At 37.9% G+C, this 23,027-nt stretch overlaps 2 protein-coding genes across 2 annotated transcripts; one reads left to right on the top strand and one right to left on the bottom strand.

Annotated features, from left to right (window-relative positions):
• The first annotated feature begins 292 nt into the window (after positions 1 to 292).
• Positions 293 to 2,635, top strand: LOC135589048 (probable calcium-binding protein CML18). The gene is made up of 2 exons (XM_065081361.1): positions 293 to 962; positions 1,709 to 2,635. The coding sequence occupies exon 1, from the start codon at positions 362 to 364 to the stop codon at positions 893 to 895; it is 534 nt and encodes a 177-aa protein (XP_064937433.1). The 5' UTR covers positions 293 to 361; the 3' UTR covers positions 896 to 962; positions 1,709 to 2,635.
• A 6,327-nt stretch (positions 2,636 to 8,962) lies between these two features.
• On the bottom strand, positions 8,963 to 21,992 carry LOC135587687 (uncharacterized). Its single transcript, XM_065079352.1, has 5 exons — positions 21,387 to 21,992; positions 20,104 to 20,140; positions 19,744 to 19,980; positions 19,627 to 19,674; positions 8,963 to 9,655 (listed from the first exon to the last, which is right to left on the bottom strand). The coding sequence occupies exons 1-5, from the start codon at positions 21,986 to 21,988 to the stop codon at positions 9,254 to 9,256; spliced, it is 1,326 nt and encodes a 441-aa protein (XP_064935424.1). The 5' UTR covers positions 21,989 to 21,992; the 3' UTR covers positions 8,963 to 9,253.
• Between the last annotated feature and the right edge of the window lie 1,035 nt (positions 21,993 to 23,027).

Raw genomic sequence — 23,027 nt, 5'->3', positions numbered from 1 at the left:
GATGGATGGATGGATGGATGGATGGCTTTCCTATTTGGTTTGATTAAGAAACCAGTGAATAATAATATATTCAATCGTAGTTTAAATAAATAGCAATCACAATAATAAAGATGGTTAAATTTCTCGCATACTGAAAAACAAAAAAAAAACACACACACCTCGTTTTATAGATTTAGATTTTGTATTTTCTATATTAAAAAATGAAATAAGAAATAAATACGTTCTCAAATATATAACGACGTTAATGTCGTCTCACCTTTGGCGATAAATGTGATGCTGATATCTCACGTTCCCTCTTATAAAGGAAACCGAATCCTTTGGTCGCTGCTTCACACACTTACATTAATCCTCCCCCGTTTCAATGGCGAAATCACAGATCTCGTCGTCGTCTTCCACGCCCTCGCGCTCGTCTTCCGTCGGGTTGCACCGGATGGACGAGCTCGAGAAGGTCTTCGCCCGCTTCGATGCCGACGGCGATGGCAGAATCTCCGCCTCCGAGCTCGCCGCCGTCCTCCGAGCCCTCGGATCCGACCCTTCTCCTGATGAGATCCGCGACATGATCGCCGAGATGGACGCCGACTGCGATGGCTTCGTTGATCTCCAGGAGTTCGCCGCCTTCCACCTCTGCGGCGTTGGCCGCGGTGGCGCGGAGGCGGAGCTTAAGGACGCGTTCCGGATGTATGATCTCGACAGCGACGGGCTGATCTCGGTGGACGAGCTCCTCCGGGTCATGAGGAGCCTGGGGGAGAAGTGCACCCTGGAGGACTGTGCGCGGATGATCAGGTCGGTCGACTCGGACGGCGACGGCAGCGTCAGCTTCGAGGAGTTCAAAACTATGATGACCGGCGGTTGTGGCGGTCTCGGCAGCAGCGGGAGGAAGCCGGCCGCAGCATAAGAACGTGTCGTTGAGATTAAATTGGTAAAAGTGTGCTGATAATATGTCAACAAAGTTTTCCAAAAAGGTATTAGGATTTTGTCTTCTCAAAGCTTATTATCAGTCAAAATTGACTAATCGCTAAAATCAAATAGGAATGCTTTTTATTTTCACGAAGAAAGAAAGTTTGATAGATGCTCTGTTTTTGTTAATGTGCACTTCAAGTGTTTGATAAATTGAAGTTTCTTTAATCTGTTTTTTTTTATTTTTTTATTTTTTCCCCCTTTCTTCCAAATCGAGGTTTAATATTGACGTGAATGCAGATGATATTTTCCATCGGTTGCTGTATGCTAGCTTGCAAGTATCATAGTCTTCTCCTTTCTTCCAAAACCTGTTTCACACTTGCAAGTATCATAGTCTTCTCCTAAACCAGCTTTGTTTCATGTGGTAATTGATATGATCCGACGAACTACTTCAGATCCTCCACAATATTGATCTTCTCATTCCTGCGAACCAAAGCCAACAACAGTAAAGCAAAACTGGCTGATATGTTTACCTTTTTTCCTTTTTAATTCTATATTTCGATAAGAGTGAGTTATGCAATATTTAAATGTCAATTTTGAATCCGAAACAAAGAAATGGAATAGCTGCATATGATTTGTTATTCAACTAGAGCAATACCTACATCTTTTTTTTGTTTTTTAGACACTAATTTTCATCTTTTCAGCAATGTGTCTGTGATTCTCTGCAATTGTTCAGAACCAATTGAGAAAAAGAATGCGTTGTGTAAGATTTGTTGGTAATCATTCTAAATTTCTCCACAAACTATTAAAGGCATGAAATCATTACCGAAGACACGAAGGAAAACAAAGTAAATGGTTTCGAGCCTTGGTTGTTCAACGAGGAGAAGCAATGCGGCGAGGATGCAGAACCGAGTAAGTGGCAGAGAAGAAGCAACTCGGGGTGCAGGTAGAGCAGAACCGCACTTGAGGTGAGAGTGAAGTGAGTGAGGCGTTGTTACCTTTTTTATATTAGTTGTCGTGCATATAATCTCTTACTTTCTTTTCCTACTTCACACTTGAAACTTGAACTCCTCCTTTGGCACCCGCTCCAGAAAGCCTAAGCACTAAGGCTGCAATGTGGTGAACAAAGCATTTGCTGACACTACTAACAGATGGTATGTTCTGTTTAGCAATTTCAGGTGAATCCTCGTCCATAAAAGCCATTATTGGCAACTCAAATCAACACTAAAATGCTGACTATAGAAATGCTTTCTTTTTGGCACATTGTTCTGTTGTAAATAGAAATGCTTTCTTGGATTCAACTATTGTAGTAGTGAAGGTGAGGACTGATTGAGAACTGATGGTGGTGTTGGGTCCAGTCGGGCTTGGACAATTGGGTCTTCAGAGCCCAAATCAATAATTAAAAAGGAAGCACCGAATGAGGGCAATCAGTGCAGCGAACTATGGCAAAAAAGAGAGAGAGGGTAGAGTGCGTGCGTGCAGAGAGAACGACGACAGCGCACAACGAGGAGAGAGAGAGAAAAGAGTAAAGAGATAAAGATTAGGATCTTGAGTTTTCTACTTGATAATTAGTGATCAAATATTGTCAATTTTGATCTAAATTTTATGCAGATAATTCTTGTAGTAAGCTCTATAATCCTAACGGTGTTGATCTGCAGTTTACCCTCTCTGAGGTACTTTCTTGCTATACCCACTTTGTGAGACATAGAATTCTCTTTTACTGAAATTCATCCTATGTGATGATGATATGTTATTCTTGAGCCAAGATCTATGTTCTTGATGTTATTATGATCCTCTGGTTATTCTAAAGAAGATTTACTGTAAACCTATTATCATTACTATTGATAGCGGAAATTTGAGGTGGATTACGGTCCTGTGGTTTTTTCCCGCATTGAGTTTTCCACGTTAAAAAGTTAGTCTCATTATGTGATTGATTTATTGCTCTATTGTTTATGTTGTTCTGGTTAATATTTGCATTTTGATATCAAGTTGGTATTTTAATGAGGAACTCATTTTGATACATAAAGAGGGAAAAGAATTATTTCGCTTTAATAGTTTTTTCCCAACAAGTGGTATCAAAGTGGTATCATAGCAACAGGTTATTTGGTGCTAGTTTTTCTTGTGTGATTGAAATGGAGCAGTCAGATGGTATGATTAAATTGAACTCATCAAATTATTCTATTTGGAAGCATATGATGGAAGATCTGCTTTATTGCAAAGATTTATATAAGCCCATCAAGGTTAACGATAAACCTTCTATTATGGATGATGAAGAATGAGAAGTTTAATATAAAAAAGCTATTACTTATATTAGAAGATAGATGGATATAAACTTGCATGAGTATATTTTAGATGAAACCAGAGCTGATGTTGTTTGACAAAGATTAGAAAATCTCTTTACGAAAAAGACAGCGGGAAATAGAATCTCTCCTCATAAGGCTTGTAAATTTGAAGTATAAAGATTGTGGTAATATTATTGAGCACATAAGCCTATTTCAGAGTCTTGCAAATAAGTTAGTTACTATGAAAATGAATATAGATGATGAGATACAAGGATTATTACTTCTCAGCTCTTTACTAGAAAGTTGGGAAATGTTTATGGTGACTATTTATAACTCCACGCCAAAGGAGACTCTAATTATAGATATGGTTAAAGATAATTTGTTAAATGAAGATGTCAGAAGGAAAGAACAGAGTGAATATTCTTCTGGTGCATTTGTTACTGAAAAACAAGAAAGACGTGGAAGAAGTCATAGTAGAAATCTACATGGTTGTAGAGGAAGATCCAAGTCTATAGGAGATATCAAATGTTTCCACTATAACAGACCAGGTCACATGAAGAAAGAGTGTAAGTTTTGGAAGCGAGAACAGAATGAAAGGAAGAAAAATGAGAAAGAGACTAATACAATTGCTGCTGAAGGTGATATCACTATTGTTTATGATGATGGTTGTGTCAGTCTTGTAGCTCAGGACAATAACTAGGTAATTGATTCTGGTGCTTCATTTCATATTACTTCTCACGGTGATTTCTTCAGGTCTTACACGACTGGTGATTTTGGTAATGTTAGAATAGGAAACAATGGTACATCTAAGATTGTGGGTGTTTGAGATATTTGCTTAGAGACTAGTATTGTGAGTAATTGATACTCAAAGATATAAGGCATGTTTCAAATACTCGTCTTAACTTGATATTTATAGGCAGACTTGATGATGAGGGCTTTGCACATTATTTTGGTGAAAGCAAATAAAAACTCACTAAAGGTTCTCTAATTATGGTAAGAGGAAAGAAGTTTAACTCTTTTTATGTCATGGAAGCTAAGCTACACAAAGAAGAGATTAATACAATTCAAAAAGGTGAAAGTATGGATCTTTGGCATAAGAGGCTTGGTCATATCAGCGAGAAGGGACTTCAAACTCTTGCTAGAAAGCAGTTCTTACTAGAGTTACAAGGTACATATCTTAAATCTTGTGATCATTGCTTATCTGAAAAAACACATAGAGTTGCATTTCATATATATCCATCATTTAGAAGATTATATGTTATTGATTTAGTTCATACTGATGTTTGTACTATACAAACTAGAACTCTTAGATGTGCTCTTTATTTTGTTACTTTTATTGATGACCATTCTAGAAAAGTGTGGGCTTTTGCTTTGAAATCTAAAGACCAGGTACTCGATATTTTCAAGGAGTTTTATGCTAGTGTTGAAAGAGAAACTGGCAGAAAGCTAAAGTGTGTTCGATCAGATAATAGTGACGAGTACAGGGGTCCTTTTGATAATTATTGCAGGTTCCATGGTATCAAGCTTAAGAAAACAAATCCTAAAACTCATCAACAGAACGGAAAGGAAAAGATATATCTTATAATCATTTGAGAGTATTTAGGTGTAAAGCATTTGTTCATATTTCCATAGATGAAAGGTCCAAGCTTGATAGTAAGGCAAAAGCATATATCTTCTTGGGATATAGTCATTAAGAGTTTGGATACACATTATGAGATCCAGTGAATAAGAAGATTATTAGAAACAGAGATGTTGTATTTCTTAAATACCAATTATTTGATGATGATGATGATAATATTAAGAAGCCAGAAACCTCTATTTATATTCCTTTAAGTTTGAGTCCAGTTCCTTCACTTGTAGTTCATGATGATCATGGGGGAGATGAACAAGAAGATTATGGTGAGAATGCCAGTGATGATACTCTTACAGTTGATGATGTACAAGCACCTCCACCACCAGTTGAGATTCCATTGAGAAGATCCACTAGAGAGTGACAACCATCTACCAGATATCCTCCACATGAGTATGTTATGCTTACTGACGGGAGACAGCCAGAAACTTACTAAAAAGCTATTCTACATGAGCATAAGAATGAATAGGTTAAAGCCATGCAAAAAAAAATAAGATCCTTGCTTAAGAACCACACCTATGACTTGGTAAAGTTGCCAAACGAGAAAAAAACTCTCAAGAATAAATGAGTTTACAAATTGAAGTCTGAAAATAATAGCTCACAACAAAAATACAAGGCACTACTAGTTGTAAAAGGATTCAGTCAGAAGAAAGGTATTGACTTTGAAGAAATATTTTCTCCCGTGGTGAAAATGTCCTCTATCCAAGTTGTTCTTGGTTTGGCTGCCCGCTTGAATTTAGAAGTTGATCAACTTGATGTGAAAATAACATTTCTTCATGGTAACTTAGAAGAAGAAATTTACATGGAGCAACTAGAAGGTTTTAAAGTCAAAGAAAAAGAAAATCTAGTGTGTAAGCTTAGGAAAAACTTATATGGACTCAAATAGGCACCTAGACAGTGGTATAAGAAGTTTGATTCCTTTATGATGAGCCAAGGCTATGATAGAACCATATTTGATCATTATGTGTTTATGAAGAAATTTTCAGATGATGATTTCATTATTCTCCTGCTATATATTAATGATATGTTGATTGTTGACCATGATACTAGTAAAATTAAAAAGCTTAAAAGAGGGCTAAGTAAGTCTTTTGCCATGAAAGACTTGGGATTGGTGAAATAAATACTTAGCATGAAGATTTTTCATGATAGGAAGAAAAAAAAGATTTGACTATCTCAGGAGACCTACATTGAAAAGGTTCTTGAAAGATTCAACATGAGTAAAACCAAAGCAGTTTGTTATCTACTTGTAGTTAATTTCAAGCTTAGTTCGAAACAATATCCTACAAACGAGAAAGAAAAAGAAAAAATGTCCAGAGTGTCTTACTCATCTGCAATAGGCAGTTTGATGTATGCTATGGTTTGTACTAGGCCAGATATAGCTCATACAGTTGGGGTTGTCAGCCGATTTCTCTCTAATCCTAGAAAGGAACATTGGGCAGCAGTGAATTGGATATTAAGATATCTAAAAGGTACTTCCATGTTATGTTTATATTTTGGAATGATGAACCTGTGTTAGAAGGGTATATAGATGCAGACATGGCAAGTGATATTGATTACAGGAAGTTCACTTCGGGATTCTTGATTACATTTGCAAGAGGAGCAGTCTCTTGACAGTCTAAGTTACAGAATTGTATTGCTCTATTAACTACAACAACAGAATACATAGCAATTACTGAAGCCTGTAAGGAAACTTTATGGATGAAAAGGTTTCTACAAAAACTGGGCTTGAAATAGAAAAGATATACTGTTTACTATGATAGTCAAAGTGTCATTCACCTCTCCAAGAATTCAACATACCATTCTAGATCCAAACATATTGATTTGAGATATGACTGAATTTGTGATGTGCTTGAGATGAAAGAATTACAGTTAGAAAAAGTGCATACCAATGAGAATGGTTCAGATATGCCTAAGGAGAAGCTTGAAGTATGTAGGCGAAAAGCGGGTTTGGTACAGCCCACCATATGAGTTGGAGGGGGAGAATTGTTAGGTCCAATCCATATGTGGGCTTGGACAATTGAGCCTTTGGAGCTCAAATCAATAATTAAAAAGGAAGCACCGAACAAGGGCAATCGGTGCAGCGAAGAGTTTTTGTGTGTGCGCAGCGAGCAACGGCGGTGCACAGTGAGAGAGAAGGCAGAGAGCACGAGTGAACTGTGGCGGAGAGAGAGAAAGAGAAGAATAGAGAGAGAAAAAAAGAGAGAGAGGGCAGCGTGCATGCGTGCAGTGGCAACGCACAACCAGAGGAGAGAGAGAGAAAGATTAGGATATTGAGTTTTCTGCTTGACGATTAGTGGTCAAACGTTATCAGTTTTGACTCAAATTTTATGTAAAGAATCCTTGCAGTAAGTTTTACAATCCTAATGGTGTTGATCTACAGTTTACCCTCTCTGGGGTACTTTCCTGCTATACTAACTTTGTGAGATCTAGAATTCTCTTTTGTTGAGATCCATCTTTTGTGATGATGATATGCTATTCTTGAGTCAAGATCTATGTTATTGATGTTATTATGATCCTCTGATTATTCTAGAGAAGATTTACTGTAAACCTATTATCATTACTATTAATAGTAGAAGTTTGAGTGGACTACGATCATGTAGTGTTTTCTCGCATTGGGTTTTTCATGTTAAAAATTTGGTCTTACTGTATGATTAATTTATTGCTCTATTATTTATGCTGTTCTGATTGATATATGTATTTTGATAAAGAATCCATTTTGATAGAAAAAAAATTATTTCACTTTAACAAGTTTTTTCCTTGACAAATGACACGTGCCATTAAGCTTGCAGCCAAAGGTACCTAAAGGTTGAGCCACTCGGGTGGCTTTTGCAAAACTGTCGGGGGTGGGTTTCGGACGCGAAATAACACCGACTCTTTGCATGAGAAATATGGAACGATATTAGTTAAATACGATATTGTTAAGCTTCTTCTTTCCATCCTCGTTTGGGTAAGAAGGATCGCAGACTCGCAGTGTGTGTGTCGATGCCAAATTGGTGACAGACGAAGTCTAACTGATAGATAGATACATCAGCAAGAAATATTTTTGTGAAGGTCCTGTCCTGGGTTCGAAGTAAAAAATAAAAATCGTTACTTATCCAAATGTAACACAAAAAAATAAAAATTTCTATCCTCTAAAACTTATATATATATATATATATATATATATATATATATATATATATATATATATATATATATATATATATATATATATATATATATATATATATAGTCCGGTATATATATTTTCTTAACTTCGTGCTTGTTGAGGTAATGGTTTTAAGATATTATCGATAGTTGATTCTCTCATACGTGGAGAATCAGGAGGGAAAAGCGGGTGTATTCTTTTGTGTTTCTGGGCCCAACCAGGAGGAGTAGGCACCAAATAAGCAAACCACGTCGTAGAAACAGAGGAACAAGATGACGCTTGCGGAGAGCAACGGACGTGTGAAACATGCACACGCCGTGCACTGCGTGAATCACACGGGTAACACCGGGCATGAGTCCCGAGATGTACAGTATCAATTAGAGTATCTCTTGAAAGTATCGCCGAAGGTCCAAAGGGAAACTTGGTACCCCAAGCCAAACAAATTCACCCGAGAAAAAGCATGCACAGTAGCAACTGGGCGCAGTCTCAATTTCCGAAACGAACACACGATAAAAAAACAAAGAAAAATGTGATCCTAAATTCTAAACCGATTTTGGGTTTTTACCTATTAAATGGACGAGAGGAGGAATGAGAGATGGTTAGTCAGTCTTTGCTTGTTCTTCATCTATTGCAAGACACGTAAGAAAGATGTGCCGGATTGAATAGGCTTTATTACGATGCCATCAACACGACAAATGCAGACTCGAGCTGCCTGAAGCTGCCAATGCAGGCAGAGCACGAGAGAAGTGAAAGAAGAAGCTGCACAAGGTACTCACTTTATACGCCATTTTCACTCTTAGAAGAAATGGAAGAGGCTGCTGAAGCCTTTGGACTCTGCATCAGAGGTTGTCGCTTGGGTTCCAACTAATTTACATTATGCGACCTCACGGAGCACAAATTATTGGATTGACACAGAGCACGGAGCACAAATTTAGAGTGTCGAAGAAGCCGTTTCCTCTTCTCGTCTTCCGTCCGACAGGATTTAGAAGATAATTGTCTTCTAGATCGAAAAACTCAATACAATCAATTGGCTGCTTTGGCACTTCAAATTGATTGGTATGTCACAGGGAGAGCTCAGTTATATGGAGTCACCATTTGCATCTGCATCAGTTTTGCCTTCTTTTGACAATTACCAGAAGATAACCGAGTTATGCACCAGTTAGATACATGTGCATAGTATTATCATTTTATCAAAAACAGAAGAAATTTTTTTTCCCCTCTTAATGCTGGATCATGACTGGAGGCTGTTCAGCTCCCGATACACTATCATTCGAAGAAACCGGCAACAAGTCATCTTCACCATACCAAGCCTTTCCTCCTCTTTCGCTCGCCAAGGTCGGTGCTCATTCGTGACTTCTCAGGTTGGTCCGCCTTTGGTGGTTTCCTAAGCTGACTGTCCAAACTCTTTCTTGCAATCTCAGAACAGCTGCATGCCCTGTGCTCATCATCTGCGGCTTTAATCTCTGATTGACCGCATTCATCATCCCTAGTCGGTGGCTTGGTCTCCTTCAGATTGCTCCTTGCGGCACTGTCCTTTTGAGTAGCCGAAACAAACTTCTTGAGGTGTCTGATGTATTCAGGGTATAGCTCAAGGTTACAGTGGCCTCCACCGTTTAGCCAAAGAGGCTCATATTTCTGTTTGCTTAGCTCCCAAAGCTGTTTCCCATGTGAGCAATCAACTACTTCATCTGAAGTACCCTGCAACAAGATAGGTGGATTATAGTCATTCTTCTACATCTACCAACGAGCTCTAAAAAGATTAATAGTGACATATCACAATCAAACTACTAGGTTGAACCACAATCAAACTATCACATTCTATGCATTTAGCATTATCATTATCTATCTAGTAATCTCAGAAATTATATCCAAGTACTGGAATTCTAGATTATCTTGTTAAGTTATTCAAAATCCAAAACAACAAGGTCAACCAAAGAGGTTCTCATTTTCGGCAGACATCAGTATCTTCAATGAAAAATTAAGCAGCCATTGTTGAGATACTGTTTGAAAAATTAGTGCTTTGGTACTTGGTAATGGTTAGCCTGTTAATGAGCTGACACCTCCAAGACATTCCCTAAGTTCCATAAAATTTTTGTAATCATATTTATTGTGTTAAGCAACAGAAGTTGTTAGACAACATTGATCTAAATGATTCAAACAACTTGCTGAGACCTATTAGAGATTAGAGAAGAACCTTGATGTGTTCCACAGAGTATTGTCTATAGAATGACCAAAACACTAGTTTTCTAAAATCCAATTAATCTAGATCCTGAAATAGTTAAGATATCATGCCTTGCATATGTGCCGTTTCTCTCCAGTAATATTAAACTCATTTCTGCTAATATGAAAAAAAAAAAATTATATGTTTTAGTAAATTGGGTTGTTTGCTCATTTGGCAGATGAAGCACATTTTCATGATAAATGGCATTATGGGCCTCACTTTTAAATGACAGCTTCAAGGAGTAATAATTTTCCACTTTACAGTTTGAAGAACCCTCTTGTTAATATTATGTATAATTTTATGGCTAAAGCATTTACTTAATCTAACATCTGGGCCACCTAGTTGTTAGGAAAGCCCTAAGAATCCCCAATATCACACAATTGTAACTCTTGTTAAAGAAGTACTCTAATCGGAGAATTTGAGCTCACATTCTGCTGATTCCTGTATTGCAATGATTCACAAAATCATGGCCATCTTTAAAATTCTTTCTTTGGTTTGCTTCATTATTCTCTCAAGTCTCACCAGCACTAAATTAGATACTGAATTTCTGGCAATCTTGTGTGTAACCAATTTGCAATTGACCAAAATCAATATGATTTACCAAATATTTGGGAATTAGCTTAAAATGCTCCCCTTTCAAGAATTGATAATAAAACTAGCAAAATCTTGTCAGATAAAATCTATTGCTCCCTTAAACCAACCTCAGTGAATGTGAATATTCTCGATGATTATAATTTTGTTCAGTAAATCAACATGCATGTGGAACTCTGAAAAAAATTTCTCACATCCTTATCACTGGTATGAATTTATCTTATGAGCTAAAGGATAATATGTGGGCTTGGAAAGATGATTCTAATGGGCGAGTCACTGCTAAGACAACATATATAGATTCCTAGACCTAGAGAATTGGTGGTAGAGGTTGTGGAAGCTCTCAATAACTCCAAGAATCCCTTGTTTTGGTCGAAGCTCATCCATTGTTATCTCCCCACTATGGAGAGAACATGAAACTTGGTCTTGGTGATGGACACACATGTTATATATGTCAGCAAGGCCCTGACTTTATGAATGATATCTTCTTCAATGTAATTTTTTTCATTATTTTGATATTTGGTACTCTAGAAATTGGCTTGCTGAAGGGAAACACAGACATGCCATTTTGGTTGGCATATCCGTGTCAGACACGGATACATCACTGATATGGTCGAACATGTGTCTTACATATTTATTTATTTTTTGGGACACGACATATCCATGTCGGACATCTCTTACACCCTTCCTCATCACTCCCGCGCCCTTCCTCACGTGATGCTCACGTGTGTCGCTAAGTTGTGTGGCCTTTACGCGGGGACGGGAAAGCATGATATCAAAGGAGTAGAGGCTTAAAATCTAGAGAATTTGGGGATTTCTCGCCAAACCTGGAGGATCGGCGACATTAAATTGTGGACCTCAAGAGTTTGGGGAGACATGAAATCGAGGATTTGTACAGTGTGTGAACACCAACGACAAGTGGCAGCATAATTAGAACACCACATTGCATCAGAAGTAAATTCATCGACAATAAGGAACGCCAATGATAGCAGAAGCAGTAGAACATCATATTATAGTTGCACCGGTGGCGCCGTTGTAGCTCTGCGCTAGTGCTCGGAGGCCACTTCCACAATGTGCACCATGACCCATCGTGTGACGTGCACCCTCGATGACTCGCGACCTCACCCTCGTTGCATGGCGTGTGCCCTCAATAGCTTGTTGCTATCACCACATGCCCTCGATGTCCCTCTTGCCCTCAAGAACCCATCGCCTATCACCGACGACCTCACTCGTGGGTTTCTCTCGATGCACCTCTCGTTGATTCATCATTGGCAACAAGGATCATGGGTTTCCCTTGGCATCCCTCTCGTCGACCTATCCATCGTGTGTAGAAGAGGTGACCCATCACTTGTGCACAAAAGTAAGTCGATTTCAATCCTTTTGTTTTTGTTTAGTTTTTCTTAATCAATTGATCACCTTTTATATTTGTATTTTGATGTCTGCATAAATTATATGTTAAGAGATATAATGTCGGCCTCTTATTCATAATAAGTCTGTGTATAACAAGAGGAATAGGTTAGATCTTATTATTATGCTTTTTTATTACTACCTCTTATTTATAATAGGTTAGATGTTATTTGTTATGCTTTTTTAGCCATGATATATGTTACATTATGAATATATCATGATTATTGCAATAAAATTTTATTTCTTTCGTTTTTATGAGAACATATATAAAATCACTAATTAGAAATATAATTAAAAAAATCAACCAGAATTATAACTAGAAAGTTTAATATGAAACCATTAATTGAAGTACTCTATCTTATGTGACATTTATAAAATATTGAATTATGCTTTAGGTTCTTAATGATCACAGTGATGGCTTTCAAATTTCAATTATCATAATTATGTCGGTTCTCCATTTTATTGCATTTCCTTGGTCAATTTCTTGTACTTTAGAGATAACAATCTAAATCTACAATTTTATTACATTTCCTCCTCCATTTTATTAATAATCACTTTTATGTTTTTTTTCCCATGATATTCGATGAAAAGGAGAGTCATCCACTAAAACTATCAAAATGAGTTCGTCAAGTTCTATCAATAGCTCTTCTGTTCATCGTACAGCTAATGATGAGGATGTTTATAAACCGTTATAGAGAAATGTTACTAAAATGGACAAATTAAGCAGAGAGGGTGGGAATATTACATGACAATGTAAGTTTTGTCATTAGGTCAAGAAAAGCTCTTATATAAGAGTTAAAGCACATCTATTAAAGTTGACCATCAAAGAATTATAGTATGTACAAAAATAACAATAAAAGATGCCTCTGATATGTGTAAAGATTAAAAGGAGCTAAAACAAGACATCAACAAAGTGCTCCGAAAAAAGTACCATTACCCCCCTTGTACTATTTGTACATAGCTAGATGAACAGTTATACACGATTAAAAGAAAAGAAATTTAAGTGGCAGTGACAAATGGAAAGGTATCATAGCCGCATTTAATATGACAACATGTGATTAGTTACATTCTAAGATAGCTAGAATGTTTTTTAATGCTGGTTTACCATTTCACCTAGCAAGAATTTCATATTTTGTTATTGTTTTTGAATTTGTGGCCAACAATCATTCATCTCGTTGTTTACCATATGGTTACAATTTATAGAGAACTATTCTATTTTAGAAAGAAAAAGCAAATATTGAGAGGTTATTATGACTGACTGAAGGTACACGGAATGAAAAAGAAGTTAATATTGTAAGTGACGAATTGAGCGATTTACAGATGATGCCCTTAATTAACTTTATGGCTATAACTAATAGTAGAGTCATAAATATTTTACGTCAAATCTAATGAAAAAAGTTACTAATGAGGTTGGTTATCAGAACATAATACAGATTATTGAATTAAAACATAATGTTTGGACAAATTATTGAATCATAGTTTTCAAATATTATTTGGATTCTATATGTGGTTCACACTCTCAACCTAGCACTAAAAGATATTTATATAATAATGAATATTGAACAAAATCAATTAACATATAATGCATGCAGTTGGATATCTGATATTGCTAGTGATATTACGATGATAAAAAGTTTTACCATGAATCATTCGATGATATCGTACATACTTAATGAGTTTGTGCCATTAAAGTTACTTTCTATAGTAGACACACGTTTTGCCTTAACAACTATTACGCTTTAGAGGTTTAAACTTATCAAAGGTGTACTTCAGTCTATGGTTATTAGCAAGGTTCGCCGAACCGTATCGTACCGGCGTTTCGACGCTGGCTCGGTACGGTACGGTATGGCGTACCGAGCGGTATACCGAGGTGTACCGCTCGGTACACCTGATTTCACTGATTTATCCCTCCGAAAATACCTGAAAATTAAAAAAAAAGTTAGGATAGAGTTTTCAAGTTACAAATAAATATAGTAATAATATAAGTTTAGCAAAATCAATGTAAATTTGGTAAAAATAACATCACATATCTTTTTCGGGCTTTGAGGTAGTCTTGTTCGAGGTTCGTATTTCAGCTCGTTATAGATTGAAATATCTATAGAAAAATCAGTTGAATTGTTAGACTATTTTGTTACAATATAAACTCTAAAATTCAAATGAATTAAATAATCATATATCTAGATATACCTGATTGTTAATTCTACCACCAAAACGAACGACAGGCCTCCACGGGTGGTGGATCGGGGTCCTCGATCCGATACATATCAATATGATACGTTTGTTTGACCCAATCATGAAATTGATCACATGACATAGTGTATTGATACACCGTATGCCATTGATGCATCAATGTGGTACTGATCGTAGATTGATCGTCATAAATCATATTTGTCCGAGGCAGCTCTTAAGGCATATATTGGTGTTGTTCTGTATCATGCTGTTGCTCAGAGAAGGATGACCAACTATCACCATACTGTTGTTGCCCATATGATTCTTCATAATACGATGGCTGTGAATACGATGAGTCTCTTTCTGTGTCTATATCATGTATGCTCTGTCGCATTTGTTCATATTCATCCACTGCCTTCCCCTTCCCCTTCTCCTTTCCCTTCCGCGCATAAACTTAACCAGTACCTTGTCGAGTTCCATGATCTAAATCTTGAGTGGCATGTGTAAAATATTGCTCCTCAGTCCATTCACCACCCTCAAGTTGTACAGACGAGACCAACGACTGCCCGGTATCACCGCCATCATCTGTTGAGGCACTGCTGTCCGTGTTGCTGTCATGTCTCTGGACCGAACGAGAAAGAGAATGTGATTGTGAAGGTGTCTCATCGCCCGACTCGATTCTTTCCAACGATGCAACTGATGCTATTGCCTTCCCCTTTGCCTTTGCACGTTGGGCGGACGAGTGTGACCGTTGGGTATCGGTAGTTCCTCGAGCAGTTTGACTCATACCTCTTGATTAGAAAGTTCTTCCTCTTAATCTTCCCAAATTTACCTCGATTGAATTCACAAATCGTTGTTTTATAGAGTTTATGAGAGAAAAGAAATGTTTGAGAGAGAGTTTAAGAGTGTATAATGAAATAGGGGAGAGAAGATTAGTTTAAATAGGAGGAGAAATGGCTACAACGGTCAATTTGACCGTTGGAGCACTGTAGCGCTACTACAGTGCGGTAACGGTCGATTTCGACCGTTACCGAGTGGTATCGGGCGGTAACGGTCGAAATCGACCGTTACCGAATGGTACCGGGCGGTAACGGTCGAAATTTCGACCGTTACCGCCCGATACAAGCTTTTTTTGGTGTACCGCCCGGTAGAGGGCGGTCCGCGTACCGGTCGCCTCTCGGACCGGTACGTACCGCCCGTACCGGGCGGTACACATCGGTATGGCGAACCTTGGTTATTAGCGACAAACGGGATATGTTACAGAGATGATGATATTGGTAAAGCAAAATCTGTAAAGGACAAGGTACATGATGACATTTGGTATTGATTATATTCTTGATTTCACAAGATTTACTTATGATATACTTAGATTTTATGACACGAATAACCCATATTTTCATTTAGTATATGACATGTGGGATAGTTTGATTGAGAAAGTGAAGGAAAAAAATATACACATGAAGGAAAGAAATCAAACAAATATTTATCTTTCTATGATGTAATCTATAAAATTCTTATTGATTGTTGGATAAAGAACAACACTCTATTTCATTACTTGATCATTCTTTAAATCTAAGGTATATGCCGATTTTAATTTTTAACGATATTTTTACATAATTAAGCATATTTACAGAATTATTTATTTTTACTTTTTTATTTTAAATATTTAGTATGAATGACTTCAATGGGATCCCAATTGAGTACCCCACATAGAGATCTTGAGGCCTCTCAAGAAAGATTGAAATGTCTAAGAAGATATTATTCAACCATTGAGGAGAGAATACTTATCAACGAAGAATATGCTAATTTCTCTTACAGAGTTAGATATTTTATTGATTATGATCGTTTACATGATAGCTACCATATGGATCCTAAAAGTTGGTGAGTTGTATATGGTTCATCAACTCTCATGCTTTAAGTGTTAGTTTTGAAGTTAGTTGTGCAGTCTTCTTCTTCATCATGTTGTGAGAGAAACTTGAGTACCTATTCTTTCGTGCACTTTTTTAAAAGGAACAAAATGATTCCTCAACATACAGAAGATTTGGTATTCATTCATAATAATCTTCATCTTCTTTCCAATAGAACCCTAGGATACTTAAAGGGAGAGACTAAGATGTAGGGTATTACTAGCGAAAAATTTGATTCATTTGAATACGTTGGAGTACTTGAAGTTGCAAATTTATCTTTGGATGAACTAGAGCTAGAAAAAATTAGTTTTACTAATGATATCGATGAATCACCAGATACAGGTGATAATGATGTAGAGAATGAGCCTAGTGATTGTTAAATATTATTTGCTTTATTTTGGATACTTCGAATTAGATTATTTTAATTATTTAAACTTGTGTGATGATATTTCTTTGTTCATATTACTGAGTCTATAAAATTTAAATATAAATATTAAAAACCTCATGTTATCAAATATTATATATGTCAAAAAATATATGTGTCCTCATCATGTCTATATCCTAATTTTTTAAAAAATAACATGTCGCCATGTTTGTGTCGTGTTATGTCTGTGTCCATGCTTCTTAGGATGATACCTCTTCAAATGTTGACGTCCTTAGGGGTTTCATTGCAATATGCTTGTGGTTAATTTAGATGTTAGAAATGAAGCTTGCTTGATGGGGTTTTCTCTCATTCATTTTATATAAATTGCTTGCTTATCTAAAAAATCCTATTTTATTGAGGCTATACTTTCTAAACAATTTGATGAAGGCTTAATTGAGACATATCCCAAAATAATTAGATAGGCGAAGCCAAGCCAAGCCCTAACCAGACTAAACTTAACATTGATGGTTCTTAACACAAATCGATGGATGAGGGAGGCCCCAGACTCCTTGTTGAATGAGGGTGGCCCCGGATCATGTATTGTCACTCGATGCTCTTATATGCATGGTCATCATGCGCTCTATTATGAGACCAAGATAATTATGGATGGACTAAGAACTATTATTCAACAAGGAATCTCCATTTTCTCTCGTCCATTTTTTATAAATTGCTTGCTTATCTAAAATACCCTCTTTTATTGAGGCTAAATTTTCTAAACAATTTGATGAAGGATTAATTGAGAAATATCCCAATATAATTAGATAGGCGAAGCCAAGCCAAGCCCTAACTAGACTAAACTTTGTTGAATCTTGGATTTTGATGATGAAATAAATTAGTAAATTATTTGATCAAATCTATATGTTAAGAAAAGTGTGCAGGATTAACTACGATAGTCATCAAGGCATAAAGCAAAACGAAATGCCGGAGTCAAGATCGAGATTTCGTTAGGAGTTCGAGAGATCGACGGAAGTCCGAACGTTCGTCGGAAGTCCAGACGTTTGTCGGAAGTTCTACTGGAATTGATCGAGAAGTCCAGGAGCTTGCTAGGAGTCTGCTGGAACATTGCTGAGAGATTATCGGAAGTTCATCGAAAACTCGCCAGAAGAAATCTAGACTAACCGGATTTAATTTGTTTAGTGTATACCTTAAAAATCATAGTTAGCACATAATTAGGGTTAGGTTTGGGAGGTAATCCCATTAACCCTCCTAAGGGCCAATTGGGCCCATAATTGGACTGGTTTGGGCCGGATTCAAGGCCCAACCAAGTTGATGGACCCTGTCTGGCGATGGCACCGTTAGATTGGGGTGGTGGAACTGCCTAGGGAACGATCTCCCAGGTGGTTTAGGCGATGGTACCGCCGGTAGTTATTACATGCCAAGCGGTGGTACTGTCAGAGCTCAGTATCCGAGACTCTGTCAAGCGGTGGTACCACCAGATTAGGTGGTGGTACCGCTCAATGTTAGAGTGTCAGGCGGTGGTACCGCCAGTACCCCGGAAATCCGGGATGAAACACTTTTTGGCTCCAATTTTGAAGCCATTGGGGCCTATAAATACCCCACCTTTTTTTGCATGAAAGGGTAACAAAGTGCAATCAAAGTGTGAAAAAAAACTCTTAAGTGTTAGGGTGTTAAAAGTGTTGTAAAAGTTAGAAGAGTCCTCCTCTCTCTCTTTCGCTTTGTAATCATCCAAGAAGATGTGTGAGGCTTATAAGAGTTATCTCCTAAACCCGTGAAAAGGAGAAAGCACTGTAAAAAGGTGGTTGGTCTTCGCCTATTGAAGGAGGACCATTAGTGGACATCGATGACCTCAACGGAGGAGGAATCAAAAGTGGATGTAGGTCATAACGACCAAAACACTATAAATTCCGGTGTGTTCATTCTTTACTGCTTAATCTCTTTATTGCATTCAACTTTACTTCATTACAAACTGTCCAATCCCCTCTTCTCTACTCATTCAAGAAAAACGAAATGGTTTTCGTCAAAATCGGATTTTATCATATGAAGATTTTTAAACCGACGTAATTTTTCCGCTGCACTAATTCACACACCCCCCCTTAGTGCCGCTCTTGATCCTAACAAACTTAACATTAACAGTTCTTAACACAAATCGATGGATGAGGGAGGCCCCGGATCATGTATTGTCGCTCGATGCTTTTATATGCATAGTCGCCATGCGCTTTATTATAAGACCAAAATAATTCTTGATGGACTAAGAACGGTCATTCAACAAGGAATATCCAAAATCAATATTAGAATTGATGCAAAGCTTCTAGTTAGACTAGAAGGGAAACCTACATACTCTGGTCTTCAAACTAGGGGTGTTTGCGTAGTTCTAGCTTTGTATGTTAAAAGATTGACCACCTGATTTTGACATCCTACTCTCCTTGGATGCACAAGCTCTTTATGTCCCCTGCCTAGTTAAGTAACAAAGTTTTACTTTTTAAGGAAAAAATTCCATTGGATTTTTTAAATCGGTCAATAATATTGTTTGCAATTATGTGTTTTATGACCAACATCAACTAATGCAAACCAACTACACATGTATAATTTATGGCATCCTTGCTTCCTTTATAAAAAAGTTATGGCAGTATATCATGACATATCCTCTAACGAGTTATATGTTTATGATCTAGTATGAACCACTATTCAAATCTGAAGTTTACAACTTTCATCTGTTTTATTTTTTCTAAATACTGACTGTGGAATTTGATATTGACGTAAATAAGACTTCTGATAAGATCTTCAGCATGTTAATGAATGCCTCGTCCTGAAATGCTTGCATAAATAACCAAAAACTGACTACTGGGGTACTGTTTAACCACTTAATGCATGCTATTAACAAAAGTAAGCAACCAGTAAGCCACAAAGAAGTAAATTAGGAAAAAAAATAATTTGGCAATGTATTGAAGATAATCTGCAGAATAAAGATTGAAATATGAAATGAAAAGCTTACATGAATAACTAATATCGGACAATTGACAAGGCCAATTTTGTCAATGTTCTGCAAAAGCAATAAAATTATTTAGAATGTAAAAGGATTATTACACCAGATGAACACTGAAAAATTTACCTTGTAAATGTCAAACCAATATGTTCGCTTAACTGGATATAGTACCCTAAGTCCAGAAAGGATAGGACTGTGTAGAACAACAGCTCTTAACTTCTGTAGACGGGAGGCCAAATCAAGAGTTGGACCACTACCCACTGACTGACCATACAAGATTAGGTCCTCATCTGCTACTCCGTATTGTTCTTTAAGACAGTTATATACTGCCTCTATGTCCGCATATGTATTATATTCAGTAGGCTGTTAGGAACAATAGATTTTGACACAAACAAAACAGTTAAGAAAGATGATATTTCATGTATTATTTTCTTTATGAGCCAAAATTCATGTGAGGTTTTGCCATAGTAACAAATGAACTTTGACCTTTCCCGTTGATTGCCCGTAACCTGAATAATCATACCTGCAACAAATAGTAAAGAGTCAACAACTATAAACAAAGCCTTGGCGCAAGTATTTGATCTGTTGAGAGTCCCAATAGGCAAATAAAGCAACTCCTAATGTCATTGATCTTTCACCTCAGTTCCAAGTATTGTCGTTTTTAATGAACAAGAAAATTACAATGATAGGTAGAGTCATACTCAGAACAGCATTAGCAACAGTTATTTTGCAAAAGTATAGGTTTGAGTCATACCTTGATGAGAGTATATATATGAAAGAATTACAAGTTGATAAAAATAGATCATTAAAGTGTCTCTTTACTGACTAAGCCAAAAAAAGCTTTACAAGAATTATTAGACATGCAAATACATACAATTGTTTTGAGATATTTCTGTTAACGTGTCAGCAATGTCACGCATACGAACCACAAACATATGCATGCAGGCTTATTAGGTATGATAATTATAATGGATTATCAGAGTGTATGATAAGCATTAGAGTTAAAAAAGAACAACCGTACTACTTTTGGATGTCAATTCCGTAGATATGCACTACATCATATCCATATTTTCTAAACTAGAGATCCTATTTACTGGCAGTCAGGAATTTTAATCCTTGAAGCATCAGCAATCATGAACTTCTTATCCATAATTACTTTCAACAACATAAAAAGCAAGTGCACCAACAAAAAGGACGTACCCAATGCACAAGGCTCATCCAATGCAGGGTCTGAAGAGGGTAAATGTACACAGCCTGCCTGACCTTTAAATATTTTGAAGAGATTGTTTCTATAACTTGAACCCTTGATATACTAGCAAGTAAACCAACAATCTCTGTGACTTGAACCATTGCTACCTCAAAAAGCACAGAAAAGCAATTATGTTCTCGCTAATCGATCAGGTTTCCATTCAGCTATTAAGTTCTGAATGGCAGTTTGTCGACAATAGCTGACTACTTCTCACTAGTGATATCATGGCATCTGCAACGAATTTAAGCTACATCTTGTTGATAGGAAATCATAGTCGCTTTACTGGAGAACAGATCTACAAAAGGTTAATTCGTTGCTCAGAAATCAACCTTGCAGAGATTTAGAGGAAGTCCACAAACACATAATTAGATCCCATGAATCACAAAATTAAGCAAGTAACAACAAAAACCAACTAGAAATAGAGACCAAATTATTATTAATCGCAAAGAAAAAGAGATTTAGAAAGAAAGTGTCACCAAAGTGGAATTCACCAGGAGGAGGGATAGGGGGGGTGACGAACCCGATGAGATTGACGCGAAGATGGACGCTGAGCTCGACGAAGAGATCGAACATCTGGCCGATGTCGGCGGCGTTCCCGTGCGAGTAGAGCAGCGTGGCGGTCGCCCGGGGGTGACGCAGGTACACCGCCACGATCTCGTTGCCCCGCCGCGTTGGGAGGCGGACGACGTGCACGTCGTCGCGCCCCGCCGCCGCGATCCCAGGGATGGCGAGCCGCCCGCTCTGTTCGTCGGCGATCACGGCGTAGGTTGGCGGGTTCGGGGGAAAGAAGGCGAACTTGGCGGCGATCGAGGACGTGACTCCGCCCATCTCCGCCGCCGCCGCCTCCGCGGACTCATCAACGGCCCAGAGGGCGACACCGCTTTCGCCGCCGCCGCCGGTGACGGGATCAAGAAGCCAGGCGAGGAGGCTGAAGGGGAGGAGCAGGTGGGCGGTGGGTTTATCACGCAGCTCACCACCGCCGGAGCCCACAAGATGGTCAGTCACGTGCAGATCGGGTGGGGCCTCCCCAGCCTGTAGAGAAGGTGGGCGGGGCCCGCTTCTTTTGGGAGTTGGATCGTGGTACGGCTCACCTCTCTTGGCCGAGCCAGCAGCCAGCCTCATGCGACTGTCCTTTACAGTATGGTTGGAACCCACATTTACCGACTATTACAAAACTCAATCTTTAGCATCTGTTGCCTCGTCCATGGCATAGGATCCGGACCCGTGGAACGCGGTGTCCTGGGGATGATAACGCGCCCCGCTCTTGACCAGATTCCCAAAAGAGTATATCCTATCCCGAGATCTCCCTAATCCGGGATATCGGTATATGCACCTCTGCTATCCGTTCTCTTTGATAGGATCCGGAATCATCTCCAATAATTGTCCTGATCCAAATCCAATCACCAAATAACATTACAATTCTCACATACAAAAAAGACACTTGGATCCCAATCAGCAGCACTACATGGCCCTCTCAAATCAACGATTATTTAGTTTCAATTGAGAATTCATTTTTACCATTGATATTTTTTCTTATTTCCATACAACGAGGATAGGTGATCAGGAGGAGATTGTCATTGTCAAGTTCTAAGCGGTATCTGAGATCATATGGATTTTAGAACCATAGCAATTTTTGATAGAAGATAAGATTTTCCTAACTATATGAGGAAATTTCTCATTCTATTGAGGAAAATCCTCTATTCTGTTAGGGAAATCTTCCCTCCTAATTTGTATAAATAAGAGAGGGAACATGTTAATAGATTCAAGCTAAAGCTATTTCATTTATACAATAAAGCTTCATTCAATATTTGTTCTTATCTTTTATTATTTTTATCATGGTATCAGAGCCGCTTGCCTAGAGCAAGCTTTCTTCTCGCTGCCAATTCATCATTGGTGTTGCCACTCTGCGCCAACGTCCGTTCCCTCGCTGCCAATTCATCATTGGTGTTACCACTCTGCGCCAACCTTCCTCTTCTGCTATAGCTTCCTCCTCTGTTGCAGTTTCCTTCTTTGCTGTAGTAGCATCACTGCAACATTGCTGTAGATTTCTTCTCTACCGTCGTAGCCGTCGTAATCGCAACCACGACCAACGTCATTGAGAAAAGCAAAACTTCGCTCTTGCCTTCGGCCAGCGACCAACGTCGCTGAGAAAAGTGAAGCT

Source organism: Musa acuminata, chromosome BXJ1-8 (genome assembly GCF_036884655.1).
Source record: "Musa acuminata AAA Group cultivar baxijiao chromosome BXJ1-8, Cavendish_Baxijiao_AAA, whole genome shotgun sequence".
Classification (NCBI taxonomy): domain Eukaryota; kingdom Viridiplantae; phylum Streptophyta; class Magnoliopsida; order Zingiberales; family Musaceae; genus Musa; species Musa acuminata.
The sequence above is the reverse complement of the archived record's forward strand: the minus strand, read 5'-3'. Positions and strand labels throughout refer to the sequence as shown.

What these genes read in the sequence shown, in the direction of transcription:
- LOC135589048 (XM_065081361.1), top strand. Translation starts at nt 362, where the DNA reads ATGGCGAAATCACAGATCTCGTCGTCGTCTTCCACGCCCTCGCGCTCG.
- LOC135587687 (XM_065079352.1), bottom strand. Translation starts at nt 21,988, where the DNA reads ATGAGGCTGGCTGCTGGCTCGGCCAAGAGAGGTGAGCCGTACCACGAT. An exon ending in ACGGGCAATCAACGGGAAAG is followed by an intron (nt 19,981 to 20,103) that starts GTCAAAGTTCAT and finishes TGTTCCTAACAG; the next exon opens with CCTACTGAATATAATACATA. An exon ending in ATTGGTTTGACATTTACAAG is followed by an intron (nt 19,675 to 19,743) that starts GTAAATTTTTCA and finishes TTGCTTTTGCAG; the next exon opens with AACATTGACAAAATTGGCCT.